Source organism: Mesoplodon bidens, assembly GCF_964165515.1.
Source record: "Mesoplodon bidens genome assembly, chromosome: 6".
Lineage (NCBI taxonomy): Eukaryota > Metazoa > Chordata > Mammalia > Artiodactyla > Ziphiidae > Mesoplodon > Mesoplodon bidens.
The window spans coordinates 76,694,072-76,714,181 of NC_138162.1; the positions used below are offsets into that span (position 1 = coordinate 76,694,072).

Genomic DNA, 20,110 nt, shown 5'->3' on the forward strand with positions numbered 1-20,110 from the left:
CTTCCCTGGTGGCGCAGTAGTTAAGAATCCACCTGCCAATGCAGGGGACACGGGTTCGAGCCCTGGTCTGGGAAGACCCCACATGCCGCGAAGCAACTAGGCCCGTGCGCCACAACTACTAAGCCTGCGCTCTAGAGCCCGTGAGCCACAACTACTGAAGCCCACGTGCCACAACTACTGAAGCCCGCACACCTAGAGCCCATGCTGTGCAACAAGAGAAGCCACCGCTGCCCCGGTCCGGGAGGATCCCACATGCCGCAGAGCGGCTGGGCCTGCGAGCCATGGCTGCTGAGCCTGCGCGTCCGGAGCCTGTGCTCCGCAGCGGGAGAGGCCACAACAGTGAGAGGCCCACGTACAGCAAAAAAAAAAAAAGAGAGAAGCCACCGCAACTAGAGAAAGCCCGCGCACAGCAATGAAGATCCAATGCAGCCAAAAGTAAATAAATAAATTTATTTTTAAAAAAAGAAAAAAGAAAAGCCAGGGTGAGCAGGAATCCCAATGAATAAGGGAAAATATGAGAAATACAAAAATGTAAGCACCTAACAAAATGAACAGTGGGAAAGCCCTCCCTTGTCTCAGGGTTCTGGCTGAGGGGCTCCTTGTCAGAGAGGCCTTCCTGGACCATGCCATCTCCAACTGCCCTCACCTCTCCGCCACCACTCACAGTTTCTCTAAGTGGAGTTCCTTCCTTCATAGCACGTATCACCTCCTGACATATTTAAGTATATTGTTTATTGCCTGTGCCCCCAACTGGAAATGTAAGCACCATGAAAACAAGAGCCTATACCTTCGTCTGAAACAAAGCAGGTACTTAATCATTATTTGTTGAACTGATACATGAATTAATGGAATCTCTCTCCCCTCATAAAAAGTTTTAATTAAAAACACTTCATACCAGTATTTTTTCATTGATCATACACTGGTAATTGTGGTTACAAACAGGGCAGGACTTTTTTTCAGGCCATACTGTATAAAATGAGCCAGTAAATAACTGAAAGACACCTATCAAACCAGCAGCCCCCGAAGACAGCCCCTAAGCCAGCCAACACTAGTATGCTTTTCTTCTTCTAGCCTTAATGAAACTATCAGATAATGAGAATCAGCAGAGCTGCTTATGGATTTAGATTCTTGGTTTTCATGCTACCCATTACCATTCTGAAGCTTTCTCCATGGTTCCAAAAAATGGCTCCGCCAGGCAAAAAAAAAAAAAAATCCCTACCTCCTGGATTTCCACCGTCCCCATCCTTTCTCACTCCCAGGACCCTCAGGAGCACCACCTACCTGTGACCTTACCCAGGCTGGTTTTCAGGAAGTCAGGCCTCAGCTCTTCAGCGCTTGCAGACTTCACGACACAGTTGATTGACGATAAGGCGTTGATGAGCTGGGAGTTGAGGGAGCCGATCTGTGAGTGAGGTTCCCCAAAAGCTTCTGCCAGTTCACTGTAGTTCTCAGCCAGCAGTGCCTGCTGCTCTGCCAGCAGCTTCTGGACACGTTCAATGTAGTGATCCAAGCCTGTCACCATTCCGGACGGAGCCTGGGGCTGGGGGCTCTCCACGAACTCTCCTACAGGCTCATCCCCAACCCCTACACTCCTCCGGCTGCCTGCTGGCCCCACCGTCAACTGGGGAGGACCACAAGCTATGGTCCTCATTTTCAGACCAACCAGATAGTTGTCGTTAATACTGATCTGCCCCACGCCTGACTCTTTGGTCTTCACGGAGGATGGCCTGTCAAACCCAGAGGTGCCAGAGAGCACCGTTCCAACTCCGACGGACCGCATCTTAGCGGAGCTGACGTCCTTGACGCGGCCTTCTCCGACCGCCACGGTCCGCACCTCCACCATCCGGGTGCTGGTGTGCTTGTCCATGGTGCTGAGGGAAGTGTTGGTGCAGGACTCTGTGAGGATGGCTGTCTCGGTGTTGGTGAACTGGGACACCTGTTCTAGAACCGTGCTGCTGTGCTGGCTCGTGGTTCGAGGCACTGCCATGACGGCAGCTTCTACCTGGCTGACGGCCTCCGTGTTTACGCTCCGGGAGGTGCGCTCCCTTGGGGAGCAGACGGTCACATCAACAGAGCAATCTCCGCAGCCGATGGAGCGGACTTCTTTGAGATTCAGGCTGGTCTTGAGGAGCGTCAGGTCGTTCACAGACTCCTCCGTGTTGCTGCCTGTTTCACAGACGCTGATGTCCACACCCACGCTCCTGTCACACGTCTCCACGGACCGCCCAGTACATCGGTCATGCATTTCCACACTTTCCTTAACAATCCACCAACTCATGGGCAGCTCAGGCCCCACCCCTTTATCCTCACGATGGGGCTGGCAGGAGATGCCTACGCTATTTGTCTGCACGCAGGTCCCGACACAGGTGTCAACCACGTCCACGTGACTGCCAGCTATTTGGTCTCTTGTGGGTACCACTGCCTCCACCACCTTGCTGAAAACAAGCGGCTGGGCCATCATGGCTTTGTCAACTTTTTTTCTTGAGCCAGCAGCTTGCAGCTCTTGCTTGAGTTTAGTCATCTCCCGGTCATGGGTGGTTTCTTTAAGCTGTACTTCCAGGCGATAGATCTTTTCCTTTAAGGCTTCTATGGTCTGCTGTTGCAGCTCAATTTCTTTGTCGGCTTCAGTAGTCACTCCAAGCATGGCTTCTGTCACGCTGACCCCAGAATTCCTCGTCTCGGTGACTGTGCCTACGGCAACATCCTTACAGGACCCGGCGCCCCTGTGGTGCATGACAATGCTGTCCATGTTCTCATCAGCACCAACAGCCACAGACTGGCACTCTCGAGGCCGACACTCCCCGTTCTCCCTGAGCACTGAGGCGGCCTCACAGCTGCCGTCCTGGATCTTCCGCTCCAGGGCCTGCATGTCTGCTGTGAGCTGCCGGAATTCCTTTACCCTCTGGGTGCTCCGCTCTGCGCCCTCCATTTCTCCCTCCTCATAGTCAATGTATAATTCCCCGCCGCTTCTCCGGGTCCGGGAGAGGTGTTCCAGCTGAGATGCGTTCCCAGCACTGTAGGACCTCTTTCTCACACCACAGACGTCGTCCTGGGATGCAGCTCTGTGGTTTTTCAGCTGTGAAGCCAACTGCCTTTTCTCCTCTTGCAAGACAGAGATCTTTACCTGGAGCACAGGGATGGTTCGCACCTGCTCTTCTAGCTCCTTCAGGCGTTTCAGGGCAATGGCCATCTGCTCACGGATGTGCTGCAGGTGCATGGGGCTCACGTTGGTCACCGGAGTGGAGATCCCTGAGCTCAGAGGGCTGTGGCGGATGGAACTCCCCATGGAAGAAGTGGTGGCAGCAGCTGCGGCATAGCCACCATAATCCCCGTTGCCTTGGTATCCATTCTGATGCTGCTGCATGGCAGGATTGTGGTTTCCAGAACCCATAAATGAGGAGAGGGAGCTTGTGGAGCCCATGCCTCCAAAACTGGCCAGCCTGGGCCTTCGGAACTCACCAGGTGCCACCTGCATGGTGACTCTCTCCTGTTCGAGTCTTCTCCGGGTCTCCATCAGTGTCTTGGTGACATGAAGGTTGTGCTTTGGGAGTTGCGGGGATGGTGGTGGCAGCTGTCGGCTTTCCGGGATGGTAAGAAAAGTGGGTGAAGTCTCCAGAGGGGCAGGTGGCCTTGGGATTGGAGTTGATGTAACTTCACTTTGGGCTAGGAGGAAGTTGGGGCACTGCTTGTTGTCATCACTGTTGGAGGATGAGAGGGATTCAGTGGAAGTCCACACACCTTGATGACTAGGTGTGGCCCTGGTTTCTGGGCATGGCACAGATGGCTTCCGCCTCTTCTGGATGTTTACTTTCTTGATGGTGTTTCCTTTCTGTATGTCATCTACGTATTTGAGGAAATCTAAGTCTAGTTGATAACCATAGGGGGTCTCCACAAAATAAGGACCTTTTTGTCCCCTGTCATGATCTCCATTCAGAACATCATCTGCTTTTCCTAAGACAGAAAGAAGAGAATATTATAATGCCATGTAATACTCATAATGGTAAAAACTAACATTTGTTGTATGTTGCAGTGTGGTAAGCTAGTATGATTTAAGAGTTGACAAATCTATGTTCTAACCCTGAACCTACAGCTCATCAACTGGGGGAGAGAGTTAACAAACTTCTCAGAACTTCAGTTTCCCCCTGAGTAAAAATGCAAACAAGTATTTAAATCATAAGGTTGTTAAAAGAATGTAATGAGAAAATGATTTTTAAGATCCAGGCACACAGTAAGTCCTTACTAAATACTTGATTTTTTTAAAAAAAGAATGCATTAAAAAGACTGGAAAGCATTTTCAAGTTGATCATTTCTTTTGCCGTCTACAGTCCCTCTGAAGTATAGACAGCAGTCATTATGTCTCCTATTTTATAAAGTGTACTCTGGAGGCACAAAAAAGTGAGAAGTCTTAAAGTAACAGACCAAGTCAGTTCAGATCCAGGAAGCCTGGACCTGAGTTCTCCCACCTACTGCTCTTTCGCAGACCGTACGGCCTTTCTAACTGGTGGCCAGCGTACCCCAGTGCCTGACCACCCCCACCAGGTCACAATTTGCCTTGACACCTTCCTTGCAGAGAAAGCGGGGACACAGGGGACACTGAGTGATTAACTCCAGCAGCATTGGGGTAAGAACAGTTGGAGGACAGACTTCACCTATGTTGTGTGTCTTCCCATTTAAAAACAAAACCAAACCCTATCCCACCAGAGGAAACGTTTTTTCCTCTGACTTCTTTTGGACAAAACATTCACTATTCCAAGAATACCTTGTTTTGCACTTGTGATGGATCCAAACAGATGCAAAGGAGAATGAAAATAAGGGCAAACCTATACTCCAAACACTGGATCGTGTGGCATTTGATAAATGCTACTTCTGGCTAAACCATTTAGAAAAGGAAACAGGAATCTTTCAAGGCACAGACCTTGCTGCTGACCTGAGCTATGCATTTCAAACTGAAAACCAAGGCCATTTTTGTTTAAATTGCAGGATTAAGTAATGTGTTTTCCTAGAGTCATAATAACAAGATCTGCATTTGAGAGCTATGGGAAGGATCCCAAAGTGATGAGTAAAAATGCAAGCCATCTGTACCCCTGCCCCTATCCTTGGGTGTAAAAGCCCACCTAACTGCTGTCAAGGTCCAGATACTTCCAGAAATTTGGATTGCTGGCCTGTCCTTCCCACCCTTGACAGTGCTGAATGTGACACCCGACAGTGTGAAAGCTCTGAGTAAACCTTTTACCTCCACTCCCCCTCTTCCCTCTGAAACGCTGGAAAGAAAAGTACATAAAAGAAAACTGCCAAGAAGAGGAATAAAAAGGTTATGTTCTCTTCGTGTCCCCATTTAAAAACAACATTAAATTGTTCTAGCTGTTAGAATCTGGCCATTAGATTTCAGTTTTAAACCACGTGGAAAAAGGATTCTATTTGAAAGAGGTGCTCAACACCAATCATTTTCTAGCCTAAGGAAGTGTAAGCTGATGAGGAGCTCTGCGCCCGGAAACTTGGGCTCAGGCTAACAGAACGTGTCTTCTTTCCTTTTTAACTCCACAAGGACAACATGCTCACTCAAAGTATGCAGCCAGACCTGTTTCCAGTGCTGTCTGAAATTCCATCAGCCAAGAAAAACGGCAGGCTTGGGTGTCAGATAGATCTCCTGGCACGCGTTGATTCTAAACTGGGCCGGCCTAGACCCTCCCGGCCGGGTGCTCCCCGCTGCCGCCCGCCCCGCTCCCGGGCCGGCGGGGGCTGCGCCCCGGGGGAGGCCCCGTCGCCCGCCCGCTGGCCGCACACCTACCGGGCGCCCGCTGCGCTCCCGCCGGCCCGCCGCCCGCACTCCAGCTCGGGGGCCCAGGCTCTCCACTCCGTCAGCGCAGGAGGGTGGACACTGGGGGAACTCGGCCGGCGGGCCGGGCGCACACGCCATAGGCCGGGTTCTCACCAATGAGGTCGCAGCGGCTCGCCGACCCCACCCCCGGGCGCCCTCAACTACTCGGCGGCCCCCGCTTTCTGAATGCAAACAGGAAGCCCGGAGCTTTTGAAAACGTGTGTTCTTCTGGCCAGTTTTGCCAGGAGTCGAAAGAAAGCCGCCAGTTTCAATGTCTCCACAGAGAGGCTCTGTCTTTGCCGCCCAGGTCCCTTCTTCATGAAAGAGTGTGTGTTCTGGTGTGGAAACTGGCGGCCTCGGCCCTGGGCCACCTGAGGAAGCCGGAGGCACAATGGGCCCCACTGTTCTCTGTGGGCTCCGAAAGCACCCGCGCCGCGGCATGGGTTCCAGAGCGGGCGGGCGGAAACCTTCCCAGCGCTCGGCTCAGGACAGGGATCAAGGAGTTATCCTTTAACAGTAATCTCCACTGTGCTTTTGCCACGAGTGAAGGTTGCTTAGAAAATAAAATAAATAAAATTTTTAAAAACCATTTTGCTTGTTAAAAAAAATCACTATGCTGTACACCTATATATAATATTGTACACTACTATAATATTGTAAAGCAATTATACTACAAAAAAAAAGAACACGATGAGGAATACAAAAAAATGTTATGTACGGACCATCTAAAGAAAAAAAAAGTCACTCATATCTCACCATCTAGTGGCAATTGTTAGTATTTTGGTATAGCGCTTAGGTATTTCTGTGTATGTCTTAACATCGTTAATTTTCCCACTTAGGCATTTTCATTAGGAAAGGTTAATTTTCATTGATTTCTCCTCAGAAAAAAATTTTTTTAATGCACTAACGTCAGGATTAAAAAAAAAAAGCACGTCCCATTTTTCAGCAAAATTCAACTGGCCCATCTTTAGTTATTTCTGAAGTTCACAAAAGGCACAGGTCATGCTGAATTATCCCTAAATGAACTTTGGACTTCTAAATCTGGGATTCAGGAGAGGTTAGAATTTAACCATGTTAAGCTTGATCAGACTGTTCTAAGGTCTTGTAATCCAAATTTCATTCTCCAGCAACTAAAAAGCAAGATGTATTCTCAAGGTGTCATTTTTCCAAACAGTTGTCCACGGTACAAATTATTCTACCATTAAATAAAGACACCTAGTGTCATGATTACTTTATCTTCTGCTTTCTAGTGTACCTTTACATACATTAACACAAATACAGCACTTATATGCCCTGATTGATTTACCAACTTTTTCATATATGTTTGTCTTGTCTCTCAGTACTAGACTGTAAGTATCTTGAGAGCAACAAATATAATTTTTAAAAGTTCTTTCTTTGCTCTCCCTTCCAACCACACACATGAATTAACAAGATGCTGGGGACTAAGATGTTTTATAATGTTTACTGAAGGAATAACTGCATATACAGTATAGCAGAGAACCTTGAAAAACATCTAAATACTCTGTAGTCTGAAGTTGCTTGTTCTATATTAGTGTTAAGGACATTTCTTACATGATGCTGTTTCAGTGACTATCTTTAGGTTGTGGAATCATGGTGATTTTAACGTTGTTCTTTATGTTTTTACAAATTTTTACAACACATAGGTATTTATCTTTTTAAAAAAATATGATTACAAGAAGTCACTGTTTTGAAGCAAGAGGAATGTATTGAAATAAACTCCAGGAAAGCTCATTTGACAGAGGGATGTATGGGGCAGCCATAGCAAAGATAACTAGATGTTCCTCAGTATGTGTTACCTCGTTCTTCTACACTAATAGGACTCTCTTTGTTTAGTTGGTCAAATATAAACACTATATTTCCCTAGCCTCCTTTGCTGTTAGTATGGCCATAAGCAGATATGTCACGTATCAACTCCCAAAAGCCTCCCCTAAAAGACACAGGAATTATTCTTTGACAGCCTTTCTCTTTGTTCCTTCCTCCATCCTCTGGCCTGGAATGCAGATGTGATGACTGGAACAATAGCACTGCTATCATGGACTATGAGATCATACTTAGGGATGGAGGAACAAGGTGCTAGAAGGAACCTGGGTCTCTAAGAGCTTTGTGGATCAGAGCACTACACTACTCCCGGAAAGCCTACCTCTACACATTTATGTGAAAGATAAACTTTTATTTTGTTTAGCTATTGTTTGTTTGGGGTCTCTGTTACTTAGAGCTAAACTGAACTCTAATGGATACAGTACTCTCTCCTCAGTGTCTTCTCCCGCTCACAAAAAAAAAAAAAAAAAAATTAAGACCAGATCTTGAAAAGAAAAATGTTTAATGATAAATTGGGGGAGATGTTACATTAAAACATTTTCATCACAAAAAATTTGATAAATTCAAGAATAATTAAGGATGTGTAAAAACAGCAGTTAAAAAAAAATCTCTGAATGGGTTATAAAGGAGACTCTTAACTTCCTAAAAAGCCTTTTTGGACTAACAGAGCTATGCCTGCTTATACAAAGCCAAAAACCACTGGCTGTTATCTGCAACTGGAATCCGGAAAGTAACAGCTTCTAACAAAATAGTCTGGAATCAGAGGGCTGTCCCTGGTGTTTACAAGAATTTTCTGAATGTCTGGAAATCCAGTGATAGAGACTGCTCCTGGCACCACCTCTACCTTCATTATATAGCATTTATTGAAAGCTTAATTGGGTGCAGAAAATGGTCCTATTCAATGGAAAGAGGAAGAGGAAGGATTTATAAGAAATAAAATGAGGTACAGTCTAGCTGTGAGATAAATGCCAAACACCCTAAACATAACACTAAGTTAGGTCAATTACAAAGGTATATTATCAACAAGCACAATCTGATGATATTTGAATAAATGATCAAAACAGAATGGAGTTAAGCAGGAGATGAGTTCTGAAGACAAGGTAAGTGATAGAGTAAAATGGAAAGACAGGTAGGTGGTGGAGAAGAGCCAGGCAGAGCCTGTTAGTGCAGCTCAAGGAAAGACGAGGCTGGAAGAGAGGGGGATGACCAAGTACAGAAGAGGACACCACACCGGGTCCTGGAGCAGGGGAATCTCGTCCATTTAGTCACTGACAGACTGCATACCAGGCCCTGTGCTAGGGGGCCAAAAGGCTCAGCAAGGATTGTCTTCATAGCTGTGTGTGGATTAAACTGAGATAGGGAAAGAGATTAAATTCAAGGGGACCAGTTAAAATGTTATAGTACCCAAGAGTGACATGAGGACCAAATAAAAATGATTCATATATTTAACTTATATTTATAAGCAATATTGATTAAAAAAACAATTTTGGTAACACCTCTCTCTCTTATTACTATTTTCCAGGTACTATTATTGTAGGAGCTGGGCACACAGTGTGAACAAAGGAGACAAGGCCCCTGTTCTTACAAGGCTCACAGTCTAGTGGGAGGGGGGTAGTGCATAGAAAAATAAATAAATAAAAGGCAAGGCAGAAGTGAAGCGAAGAGGCGGAACCACCAGAATTTATATCTGTGTACCAGGCTAAGTGGATAGGCTTCTAACAGTGGTCCACCTGGCTTCTCAGGTTGCCATCATCTCTGGGTCGACCAGCTTCCTAGACACCAAGGGTCAGAGTCCCTCTTCCCTCTTCTCTGCCCCAACCCAGTTTGTACAGTTAGCAATTTGGGGTAACCAAACACCAAATGTGATAGCACCAACTAGAGACAACTCCCCAAGTCCAGACCAAATTCCCATGGGTTCAGAGAAAAGCTAAAATCAACAAACTGATGGTAATTCTACTCTTTATTTATATGTTTGCTACCTGTAAAACTAGTGCTCTGTGACAAGGCAAGTGTATAGACTCAAGAACAATTTGAAATTTTCCTTGCAATTTTTCTGCATTAACAAAGTGCAATGGAGATATGGATATTTCAAAAGTCATTTCATTCAGATTCATAAAGCATTATATGGTTTTAACTTTTCAAGGAAACTAAACTTAATATCCAAATATTTGGTTTGGGAAGACATAAAAAGTAATGTAGTGGCCAGGAGGTAGAAGATTAGAAGAAACTAGTCTGGGAGTACTAACCTGATAGTGGTGTTTCTCAACTGGGAGTGATTTTGCCCCCAGGGGATATTTAGCAAATTCTGGAGACATTTTTGCTTGCCACAACTAGAAGAAGTGGTGCTACTGGCATCTAGTAGGTAGATGCCAGGAATGCTGCTAAACATCCTACAATGCTCAGGAGGGTCCTACCTTTCCCAACAAAGAATTATCCAGTCCAAAATGTCAATACAATCCGCCCTCTTTATCTGTGGAACCCACAGATACAGAGGGTCAACTGTACTACGACATTTTATATAAGGGACTTGAGCATCCACGGATTTTGGTATCCCTGAAGGGTCCTAGAATCAATCCCCTGTGGATACTGAGTGCAGACTGTGGTGTTGAGGCTGAGAATGCCTATGCTAAAGACAGTGAGCATAGTAAAAATTCACATATAGCAATTGAGAATTTGGCCATGTAAGCTGCGGTCTCCAAGTCTTCCTTTTCTCAGTGGGATCACACCATCATGCTTAAGTGACAGGGTAATAAAAATGCCATTTTTGAGCCAGAAACCACTAAATACTTCTCTACATACACTATCACAGTGAGCCATTCTTTCCTATGAGCAAAAAACACTGGAGGTTTCTGAAATAATGTGTCCCGGTGAACTTTTAAATGGACAAAACTTTGATATTATTACTCTATCTATTAACCAGGATACAATGACTTCTTTGTTCTGGTTTCACTGCTGCAAACTCTAGGCCCAATTACTGACTAATGGTGCCGTGAAAAATAATTGCACCTATGTGCCAAGACTTCCACACACTCTCTATGTGTTTTTCTTCACCAGATAGTCTACCTGACTATTGAAACTGAAGAACTCTGCTAATTCCCATTACCGTATTGTCCCCTCTCACATGAACCATGAAGTTTTTGCCCTAAGAGCTGAGTCAATCCCCTAGAAGCACATAATTAAACATAGATCCCCATACTTAAAAGCAGCAGAGTGTAAGCATCCTGCTGTCTGAAGCAGTCAAAAAGATTCAACATCAGCTAAGGCTGAGAGGCAGGAAAGAAAAGCAGTAGGATCAACTCAGAGATGAACTTTAAGAGAGAGAAGTTCTCATGAAGTTAATCACTCAGAGTAATTGAGCTAGTAAATCAACTTTTCCCGGCATGGAGCAGGGGATGAAGAAGACAGTGAAGTGGAACAGGTCCTTCTGGACAGGTTTAACTGGAAAGCTCTCCTGATGACACTGTCAGCCTTAAGACTGAGTCCCAAGGAGCTTCTCGTACCAAATCTATTGAGAAATACCAAATCTATTGAGAAATACCATTTGTTAGAGAACACACAAAGAAAAGGATAACAATGTAAGTGTTCCTCATTGTTTTCCAAGAATGTACAGCAGGATCTTCTCTGGTGGCGCAGTGGTTGAGAGTCCGCCTGCCAATGCAGGGGACACGGGTTCGTGCCCTGGTCCCGGAAGATCCCACATGCCACGGAGTGGCTGGGCCCGTGAGCCATGGCCGCTGAGCCTGCGCGTCCGGAGCCCTTGCTCCGCAGCGGGAGAGGCCACAACAGTGAGAGGCCCGCATACCGAGAAGACAAACAAACAAAAAAGAATGTATGGCAGATGAGACTTTCTCTTGCTTTTTCATTTACCAAAGAATTATTTTTTTTGTATCTGCTCTTTTCCCCTCCTAGCTAACAAATCCATCCAATCATTCATTCGAATGATGAGCACCTATTAGATGTTAGAGCCTGTTCTATAAAGCCTGAATCCCTGTTCCATGGAGTTTATATTACCTACCTGATTTCACCTAGACTTCTTTTCAGGTTGCAGCTGTTTTAAACAGCTACCCAAATGCTTCGTTCAAATAAAATGACAACATGAAGAAAAGCAAAGTGCATGCCAGAGTTCATGCGAAATACCAGGCCAACTGACACGTCATACGTAGCATAACTCAATTTTACAGGCTTGGTTTGTTTACGTGGCTAAGTTATAATGTGGTTTTTTTCTCATATCCGAAACTCTTCATAACTCCTTCTGGCTTCTCTCCCTAAATAGTTAGATTTCCTCTCACAGATGATCTTATCTCTGCTTTTGTAACCTGTCCCCACAGACATTAACCTGCACATTCTTCCATTGTCTCCGTCACTGCTCCTCTTCATACTGGTCCCACATTCCAGGTCTACCTGTTCCCACACCCCAGAGAGGGAATGTGACCTAGGGAAGATGCAACTGTCAGACTGAAAGATGGATTTATTCTTTCATTCAGTAAGTATTTATTACGAACCTACCATGTGGCAAACACTGCTAGGGGCAAATCAAAATGGACAGAGAGCCGACCTGGGTAGAACTTGTGAACTATAGGAGACAGACAAAGGATGCATATATAAAAGCAACTGTGATAAGTGCTGTGAGAGTAAAAGACAGGATTTTGCTAGGGCAGAGCAGGGATCCCACCTGAGCTGAGCTCAGGGAGTGTTCTGCCAGGGTGCTGTATTTGAGGGGTCCACTGGGCTAAGGGTGGGTGGGTGTTTGGCAGGGAGACTGGGATGGCAGAAATTCTAGGCAGAGAAAACAGCATATGTGAAACCTGCCACTTTCAGGAACTGAAAAGAGCTTTGCATGATAAAGAAAACACGAACCGAGGCAGAGAAGGGACCAAGCCCCAATCACACAGGGCCCTGGGAGTCAGGTCTGTGGTTCTCAGGTGCATCAGGTAGCTGTTGAAGGGTCTAAACACGGGAGTGAAATGATGAGATTTGCATCTTAGCAAGGCTGATCTGGCTAGATGCTGGAGTATGTATTAAAATTCTCTTCGGCTGCCTCCATTAGGTTTTCCATGGACTGTTCAAGTCCCTGTGAGGTTTTCTTGTGGTATCACAAATTCCTTTGCACTGTGTGAGTTTTATTTACTCAACTAGATAAGTGCTAGCCATAGTGTTAAAACCACCAGAACTTAGAGCCTGCCTGCATTTGGCGGCAGCCTGTGGTCCACATCTTCCCCCCTAAACTATTCAAGAGGAAACTGAGAAGGCCTGACAAATCTCAGCTCCTCTGGGCAGAGCTAGAGACGGGGATCAGTCCTTGTACTCACCTCTGGGGCTCTATCTATGACCTCATTCTGCTAATAAAAAAGAAAATATTTTTCTTTAAACCAATGGATGACTCACTGCAGAGAAAAATGATGGGATTTCCTTTTGAGAAGTATGATACATCTAATCTGGGAGGAACAGGGGTGGCATGAGTGAGGGCAGGAAGAAAGGAGAGAGGATATTTTAGGGAATGCAGGCTCTGATTTAGTATGTTGAGATGCAGAGCACAAACTTGCTCCATATTTGAAACTAGAATGAGCACAGCAGGGACTGAAAATCTCTGTGTAGCAAAGACAATGTTGACCCTGGCAGCCAGCAAGTGTCTTCGTGGAGGAGAGAGGGAAGGATGGGTGGCAAGCTATTGCCAACCCATAGTGCTCCCAGCCCCAGCCCCTACTTCTCTGCCCACGCTGACCAGGGCCTGAGTTACCCAAGGGAAGGCTAAAGACAAAGGAGAGGGTCTGGGAGAATGTAAGCAATACACTCTGAAAATTCAAGACTTCTACCTACTACATGGACCCTGACAAGCTGAACTTCAGGTCGGCTTGCCTCTAGTCACCTGAGTGCTCTGTGTGCCTGCCTGACAAGGATCTTGCTGCAGCTGACCCCTATTGCCTGAGGTGCATACAACCCTTAGAACTCAGATAACAGGTGCTACCTACTAGTTATTAACCTCACGTGTCAGCACACATCAGATGAGCTATTTAAAAACAGTGTCAGGGGTCTAGTTGGCTCCAAAACTCTCTTAGGTTCCACTGTCCAAATCTGGGATAATTTGGGCATCAAAATAATATGATTAATGATAGTAGCAGATATCAATCCACTGAATAAATCAGGTATCTGTGAGTCCATAATGCTATAAGAATTATATAATAGAGTGCCAATTTATAGTTCAATAAATAAAGAATCATGGAAACAGAAAATCACCACTTAACAACGATTATTAACAGTAGCTGACTCAGGCAGGAATCATCAACGGCTGCTAAGTCTAGGGTGTAGAGATTTCCTACTGAAGAACAGGATATTGGTGTGGCCTCAGAATGCCTCCCACAAAATACGTGTCAATCACAAAGAGAAACATGGTGATGGTATGGTGCAGAGCGCTGACCAAGAACTACGTGGACCCGGTGATCAAGGCTACCAACACGTGCCCCTGAGGCCATGGTCTGAGAAGAACACAGTTTCACTTCTGTTGGGTTTCCGCTCGGAAGGCATGCCTGAATCTGGAAATGTTGATGGATCCTACCTGAAAGACATCCTACAGGACAGGTCTCTCTTTTTTTTTAGGCTGCGCCATGTGGCTTGTAGGATCTTAGTTCCCTGACCAGGGATCGAACCTAGGCCACCGGCAATGGAAGCACAGAGTCCTCATCACTGGACCGCCAGGGAATTCCCAGGTCTCTATTTTTATTTTATTTATTTTTTAAATAGATCTTTATTGGATTATAATTGCTTCACAATACTGTGTTAGTTTCTGTAGTACACCAAAGTGAATCAGCCATATGCATACATATGTCCCCATATCCCTTCCCTCTTTTTTTTTTTTAACATCTTTATTGGAGTATAATTGCTTTACAATGGTGTGTTAGTTTCTGCTTTATAACAAAGTGAATCAGTTATATATATACATATGTTCCCATATCTCTTCCCTCTTGCGTCTCCCTCCCTCCCACCCTCCATATCCCACCCCTCTAGGTGGTTACAAAGCACTGAGCTGATCTCCCTGTGCTATGCGGCTCCTTCCCACTAGCTATCTATTTTATGTTTGGTAGTGAATATATGTCCATGCCACTCTCTCACTTTGTCACAGCTTACCCTTCCCCCTCCCCATATCCTCAAGTCCATTCTCTAGTAGGTCTGTGTGTTTATTCCTATCTTACCCCTAGGTACTTCATCATCTTTTTTTTTTCTTACATTCCATATATATGTGTTAGCATACGGTATTTGTTTTTCTCTTTCTGACTTACTTCACTCTGTATGACAGACTCTAGGTCCATCCACCTCACTACAAATAACTCAATTTCGTTTCTTTTTATGGCTGAGTAATATTCCACTGTATGTATGTGCCACATCTTCTTTATCCATTCATCTGTCGATGGACACTTAGGTTGCTTCCATGTCCTGGCTATTGTAAACAGAGCTGCAATGAACATTGTGGTACATGACTCTTTATGAATTACGGTTTTCTCAGGGTATATGCCCAGTAGTGGGATTGCTGGGTCATATGGTAGTTCTATTTTTAGTTTTTTAAGGAACCTCCATACTGTTCTCCATAGTGGCTGTATCAATTTACATTCCCACCAACAGTGCAAGAGGGTTCCCTTTTCTCCACACCCTCTCCAGCATTTATTGTTTCTAGATTTTTTGATGATGGCCATTCTGACCGGTATGAGTTGATATCTCATTGTAATTTTGATTTGCATTTCTCTAATGATTAATGATGTTGAGCATTCTTTCATGTGTTTGTTGGCAATCTGTATATCTTCTTTGGAAGAAATGTCTATTTAGGTCTTCTGCCCATTTTTGGATTGGGTTGTTTGTCTTTTTGTTACTGAGTTGCATGAGCTGCTTGTAAATTTTGGAGATTAATCCTTTGTCAGTTGCTTCATTTGCAAATATTTTCTCCCATTCATACACCATGATCAAGTTGGGTTTATTCCAAGTTGGGTAATTCCTTTATTGCAAGGATTCTCCCATTCATACACCATGATCAAGTTGGGTTTATACCCAAATTGGGTAATTCCTTTATTGCAAGGATTCTTCAATATATGCAAATCAATCAACATGATACACCATATTAACAAATTGAAGGAGAAAAACCATATGATCATCTCAATAGATGCAGAGAAAGCTTTCGACAAAATTCAACACCCATTTATGATAAAAACCTTGCAGAAAGTAGGCATAGAGGGAACTTTCCTCAAAATAATAAAGGCCATATATGACAAACCCACAGCCAACATCGTCCTCAATGGTGAAAAACTGAAACCATTTCCACTAAGATCAGGAACAAAACAAGGTTGCCCACTCTCACCACTCTTATTCAACATAGTTTTGGAAGTTTTAGCCACAGCAATCAGAGAAGAAAAAGAAATAAAAGGAATCCATGTCGGAAAAGAAGAAGTAAAGCTGTTACTGTTTGCAGATGACATGATACTATACATAGAGAATCCTAAAGATGCTACCAGAAAACTACTAGAGCTAATCAATGAATTTGGTAAAGTAGCAGGATATAAAATTAATGCACAGAAATCCCCTCCCTATTGAGTCTCCCTCCCACCCTCCCTATCCCACCCTTCTAGGTCATCGCAAAGCACCAAGCTGATCTCCCTGTGCTACGCGGCTGCTTCCCACTATCTATTTTACATTTGGTAGTATATATAGGTCCACGCCACTCTCACTTTGTCCCAGCTTCCCACTCCTATCCTGTGTCCTCAAGTCTATCCTCTATGTCTACATCTTTATTCCTTTCCTGAAACTAGGTTCATCAGTACCATTTTTTTTTTAGATTCCATATATATATTTTTAAATCTGTCAAGGTCATCAAAGAAAGGCTAAGAACTGTTTCAGATTGAAGGTGATTAAAGAGATATGACAAATGCATGTCTTTATACACACACACACACAAGCACATACATACATGCAAAAAGAGACAGAGCAGATATGGCAAAATATTAACCACTGGGGAATCTGAACCTGGATGAAGGAGGCATGAGAGTTCTTTTATAAATTTGCTCTAAGTTTGAAATTATTTCAAAACAAATTACATAGATATAGATGATAATAACCTCCTCTACTTGTGCCTCCAGTATCTTTGGGGTACATGAGAGCAGTCAGTGTGAGTCACCAGGGAGCACAGCCAACACTCTGTTGTTGCTCATATGCAAATTAAGCTGCCTGTTTTTTAATCAAGCCTAATGTCTCTGCTCTCCTGTATTACATATTCTTTGAGGAATTTTACATTTGTTTGAGGTATCCCTGGAAACTTATAGAGCTTCTCAAATATTAATTTTGCAGACTAGTTGCCAGGAGCCCCATTATAGAAAATAAAGTCCAAATGTTCCTTTCTGTTGCATTAAAAGTCTTCAACAATTTTGCCCCAATCCAGCACTTCCCAGTTTCCTCCCTCCGCCCACCACCCCCACTCTGAATCTCAACCAACCAAGCAACTTTAAGCCTATCTGCCTTTGCTCACTCTGTTCCCTCTACCTGGCACGCCCTTCCCCAGCTTCTTCCATCTGTCAGAATTAGCTGCTTTCACCTTAGGGGCCCAACCCAAATATCCCATCCTTTGTAGAGTCTTCCTTTATCCCTAACTGCTTTGTCCTGGAAAGAACTGGTCACCTTCTTTCCTCCATTCTCCTAGAACTCTTTGCTAATACGTACTGACCTGTGTTGTGACTGCCAGGCACATGCCTGTCTTCCCCCAGCAGACTGTAGGTGTGCTGTGGGGCAGAAGCCAAGTAGTACTTTTCTATCTTTCAGTGCATAGCATGGTGCTTGGCACACAGCACGCTCGGTATTTGGTGAAATGAAAAACCCCATGTCTAGGCATGTACCAGTTAATTAAGTATGGTGGAGGAAGAGCTGTAGTGATTAAAATCAGGCACTCTGGGACCAGACTGCCTGGGTTCGAATCCTGTCGCTGCCACTTTCCAGCCATTGGCGAGTTAGATTCTGTTCCAGCTGTATGATTGGGAAAATAATAGACCTGCTTCACAGTGTTTTTGTGGAGTACTTAGAGCTATGTCGGCAGACTACTATTATTATTTACTATTATTGGACCACCCTCTGTTGTTTGGTGAAGCACATAGCCCTGGCATCCAGATAGTCCAGAACTCCTCTCCCTCCACCCTCCTTTTTCTCCCCCTAGCCCACAAAGCTAGGGTTTGAGGTATTTGTGATGCTTTTCAAAATCGAGTTTGCTAAACATCTAAATTGGTTTCTGCTGGCTGAGGGAGATGCTGGCTGGGTCCTGCAGAGGATGTTCATGTGTATGTGTGTGCACACTAGGGCTCAGGGGAGTGGAGTATGGGTGCTGGTTAGGTATACAGGGAGCCCTAGTCCAGCATCAATTATGCATAGGAAGGAAGTAAAATAAAAGTAAAAGTGGAAAAACTTCCCCAATCTTTAAAAGTATATTACGACCAAGTTAAGATATTTTCTTCTCACAATAAGAGGACAAAGGTAGGCACTAATTTTTATCAACAATCTCATTCTTCTATCTCTATTGAAGTCGTAAGAGTAGAGCATTCTTTAACACACTGTGCAGAGACGTGTGCTTTAGAACCACTGACTGCATTTCCATGCAGTCATCCAGAATGGCTTGCCTAAACTTGGGGGCGGGGGGTGGTATAATTTTTTCATAAAACAAGTACAGGAGCTACAAATACTTCCTAGTTCACAGACAAGCTATGGGCAACAAGGGTCTGGGATTGCACACTCAGCGACAAGGTTTGTACACATAAAATGAGGGGACTGGTGGAACTCGATGATTTCCAAAGGTTGCTTCCAGATCATGACCCTTTCACTATACTTCACACAAAATTCCATAACATCGCATGCTATGTGAGCAAGTGAAGGAAGAAATTAATTAGAGCAGTTGTCCGACCAGATGAACTCATACAGAGCCCGGAGCCTTGCTCTCTGCCCACTCCACTGGGCAGCACTTTCCAGCTGCATGGTAACAAGTGGCACAACTTAACAATCCCTACATGCAGCTTCCTTTTGCTGTATCATCGGTCCTATCCTGGGCAGGCCTTAGGGGTCCAGAAGCCAGGCTGCAGGTGAGCGGTGAGAGGGAAGAAAGTGGAAAGAGTTAAAGTTCCTGGGAATGGAACAGGCGATGTGTTAATAAAGGACACACTGTAGTAAGGAGGACGTGACATTACAGAGGCCGGAGGGTCACATAATGGCCCTCTTCTCCAGTGTTCAGTGCCAACTAGAAGATGCAGTGACTCTACCCCAAATCTGTCTCGTAATAGTCAAGATACCACGGGCACTTCAGTACTTGTTCTCACCAGCCTCAGCAGTGCTGCCTTCTAACGTCCACTGTCTAATTTAAAGGCTTATTGATGAACTAGAGCCTAAATTTGTCATGCACGCACAGACGGGACATAGCTTGGGGACTAAATGCTGTTTTCCAAACTTTCTTCAAAAATAACACGTTGCTCTAAGCATACATAGGAAATGTGCCAAAGACTAATTTTGTGAAAAGCAGAGAAGCAGCACAACCTAGGACTTTGGGACAGAAAGGCTTTTCTAACAAAGCATTACAGTTTTTTTTTTCTTTTTTTGGGGGTGGGGCTAAAGTAATTATATGAATCCCGGCCCTTATTTTATTTTACAGTATTTACATAAGAAAAAGAAACCGGCTTTAAGGCACACTGAGCAGCTCCCTATTAGAAAAACAGAGCTGAAAACAAATGACCAAAAATGGATTTACCAACAAGAAAGGAAATTCTGGGATTTAAGTAAGCCATAAACTCAAAAACTCAGACCTTAACATATACATACAACCTCTCACTCCCATGACAATGACACCTTTATGTTAGAGCCACGGGCTAAAGCCGAAACTGTCACTGAACCAAAAATCCAGGACTGAGTTATTCTTTCCAGCCTGTAAGAAAAGCAAATATTTTTTTATAACATACAGAGCTTGAGTTTATATTTCACCAACCCCCATCCAAACGTCACACTCTCCTCTATTTTTCTTTTTTTGGGCTTTCTTACTTACCCACCCAGAAACAAAATAACTGTAATTTTCAGCAAGCAGGAAGCCAAGTCTCAGGCCCACTTCCCTCAGCATTAAAGGGCCTGCACACGTTAGCAGGCAAAGAGCCCAGGAGCTGCTGCAGAGCATTTATTTATACCCATTTGGAATTTCCTGACCAACTAACAGCCTGCTGGCCACGGGGTTTAATTCCAGGAGTCTCGGCGTCAGTGAGACAGCAAAAACTACCAATGAACGAAACTGCCAGCAAGGATCTTAACCCAGAGGTAAAGACAGACCTCTCCCATGCCCCTTCCAATTTTTCAAACAAACTATGCTCGTATCCTTCAGACACATGAAATGCTAACCTAGAAATACAGCTATAAATCTGCTAATTCTAGGAAGAACACAGACTGAAAGGCGGCAAATGTGTC

The 20,110-nt window shown here is 44.5% G+C and overlaps 1 protein-coding gene across 3 annotated transcripts in view; it reads right to left on the reverse strand.

Annotated features, from left to right (window-relative positions):
* The window catches only part of KANK1 (KN motif and ankyrin repeat domains 1), a 192,312-nt gene that overhangs the window by 24,426 nt on the left and 147,776 nt on the right, over positions 1-20,110 (reverse strand). For all 3 annotated transcript variants that reach the window (XM_081236684.1, XM_081236685.1, XM_081236683.1), the window contains exon 4: positions 1,282-3,951. In XM_081236684.1, the coding sequence (XP_081092810.1) occupies positions 1,282-3,951 (2,670 nt within the window). The remainder of the gene's footprint in view (positions 1-1,281; positions 3,952-20,110) is intronic.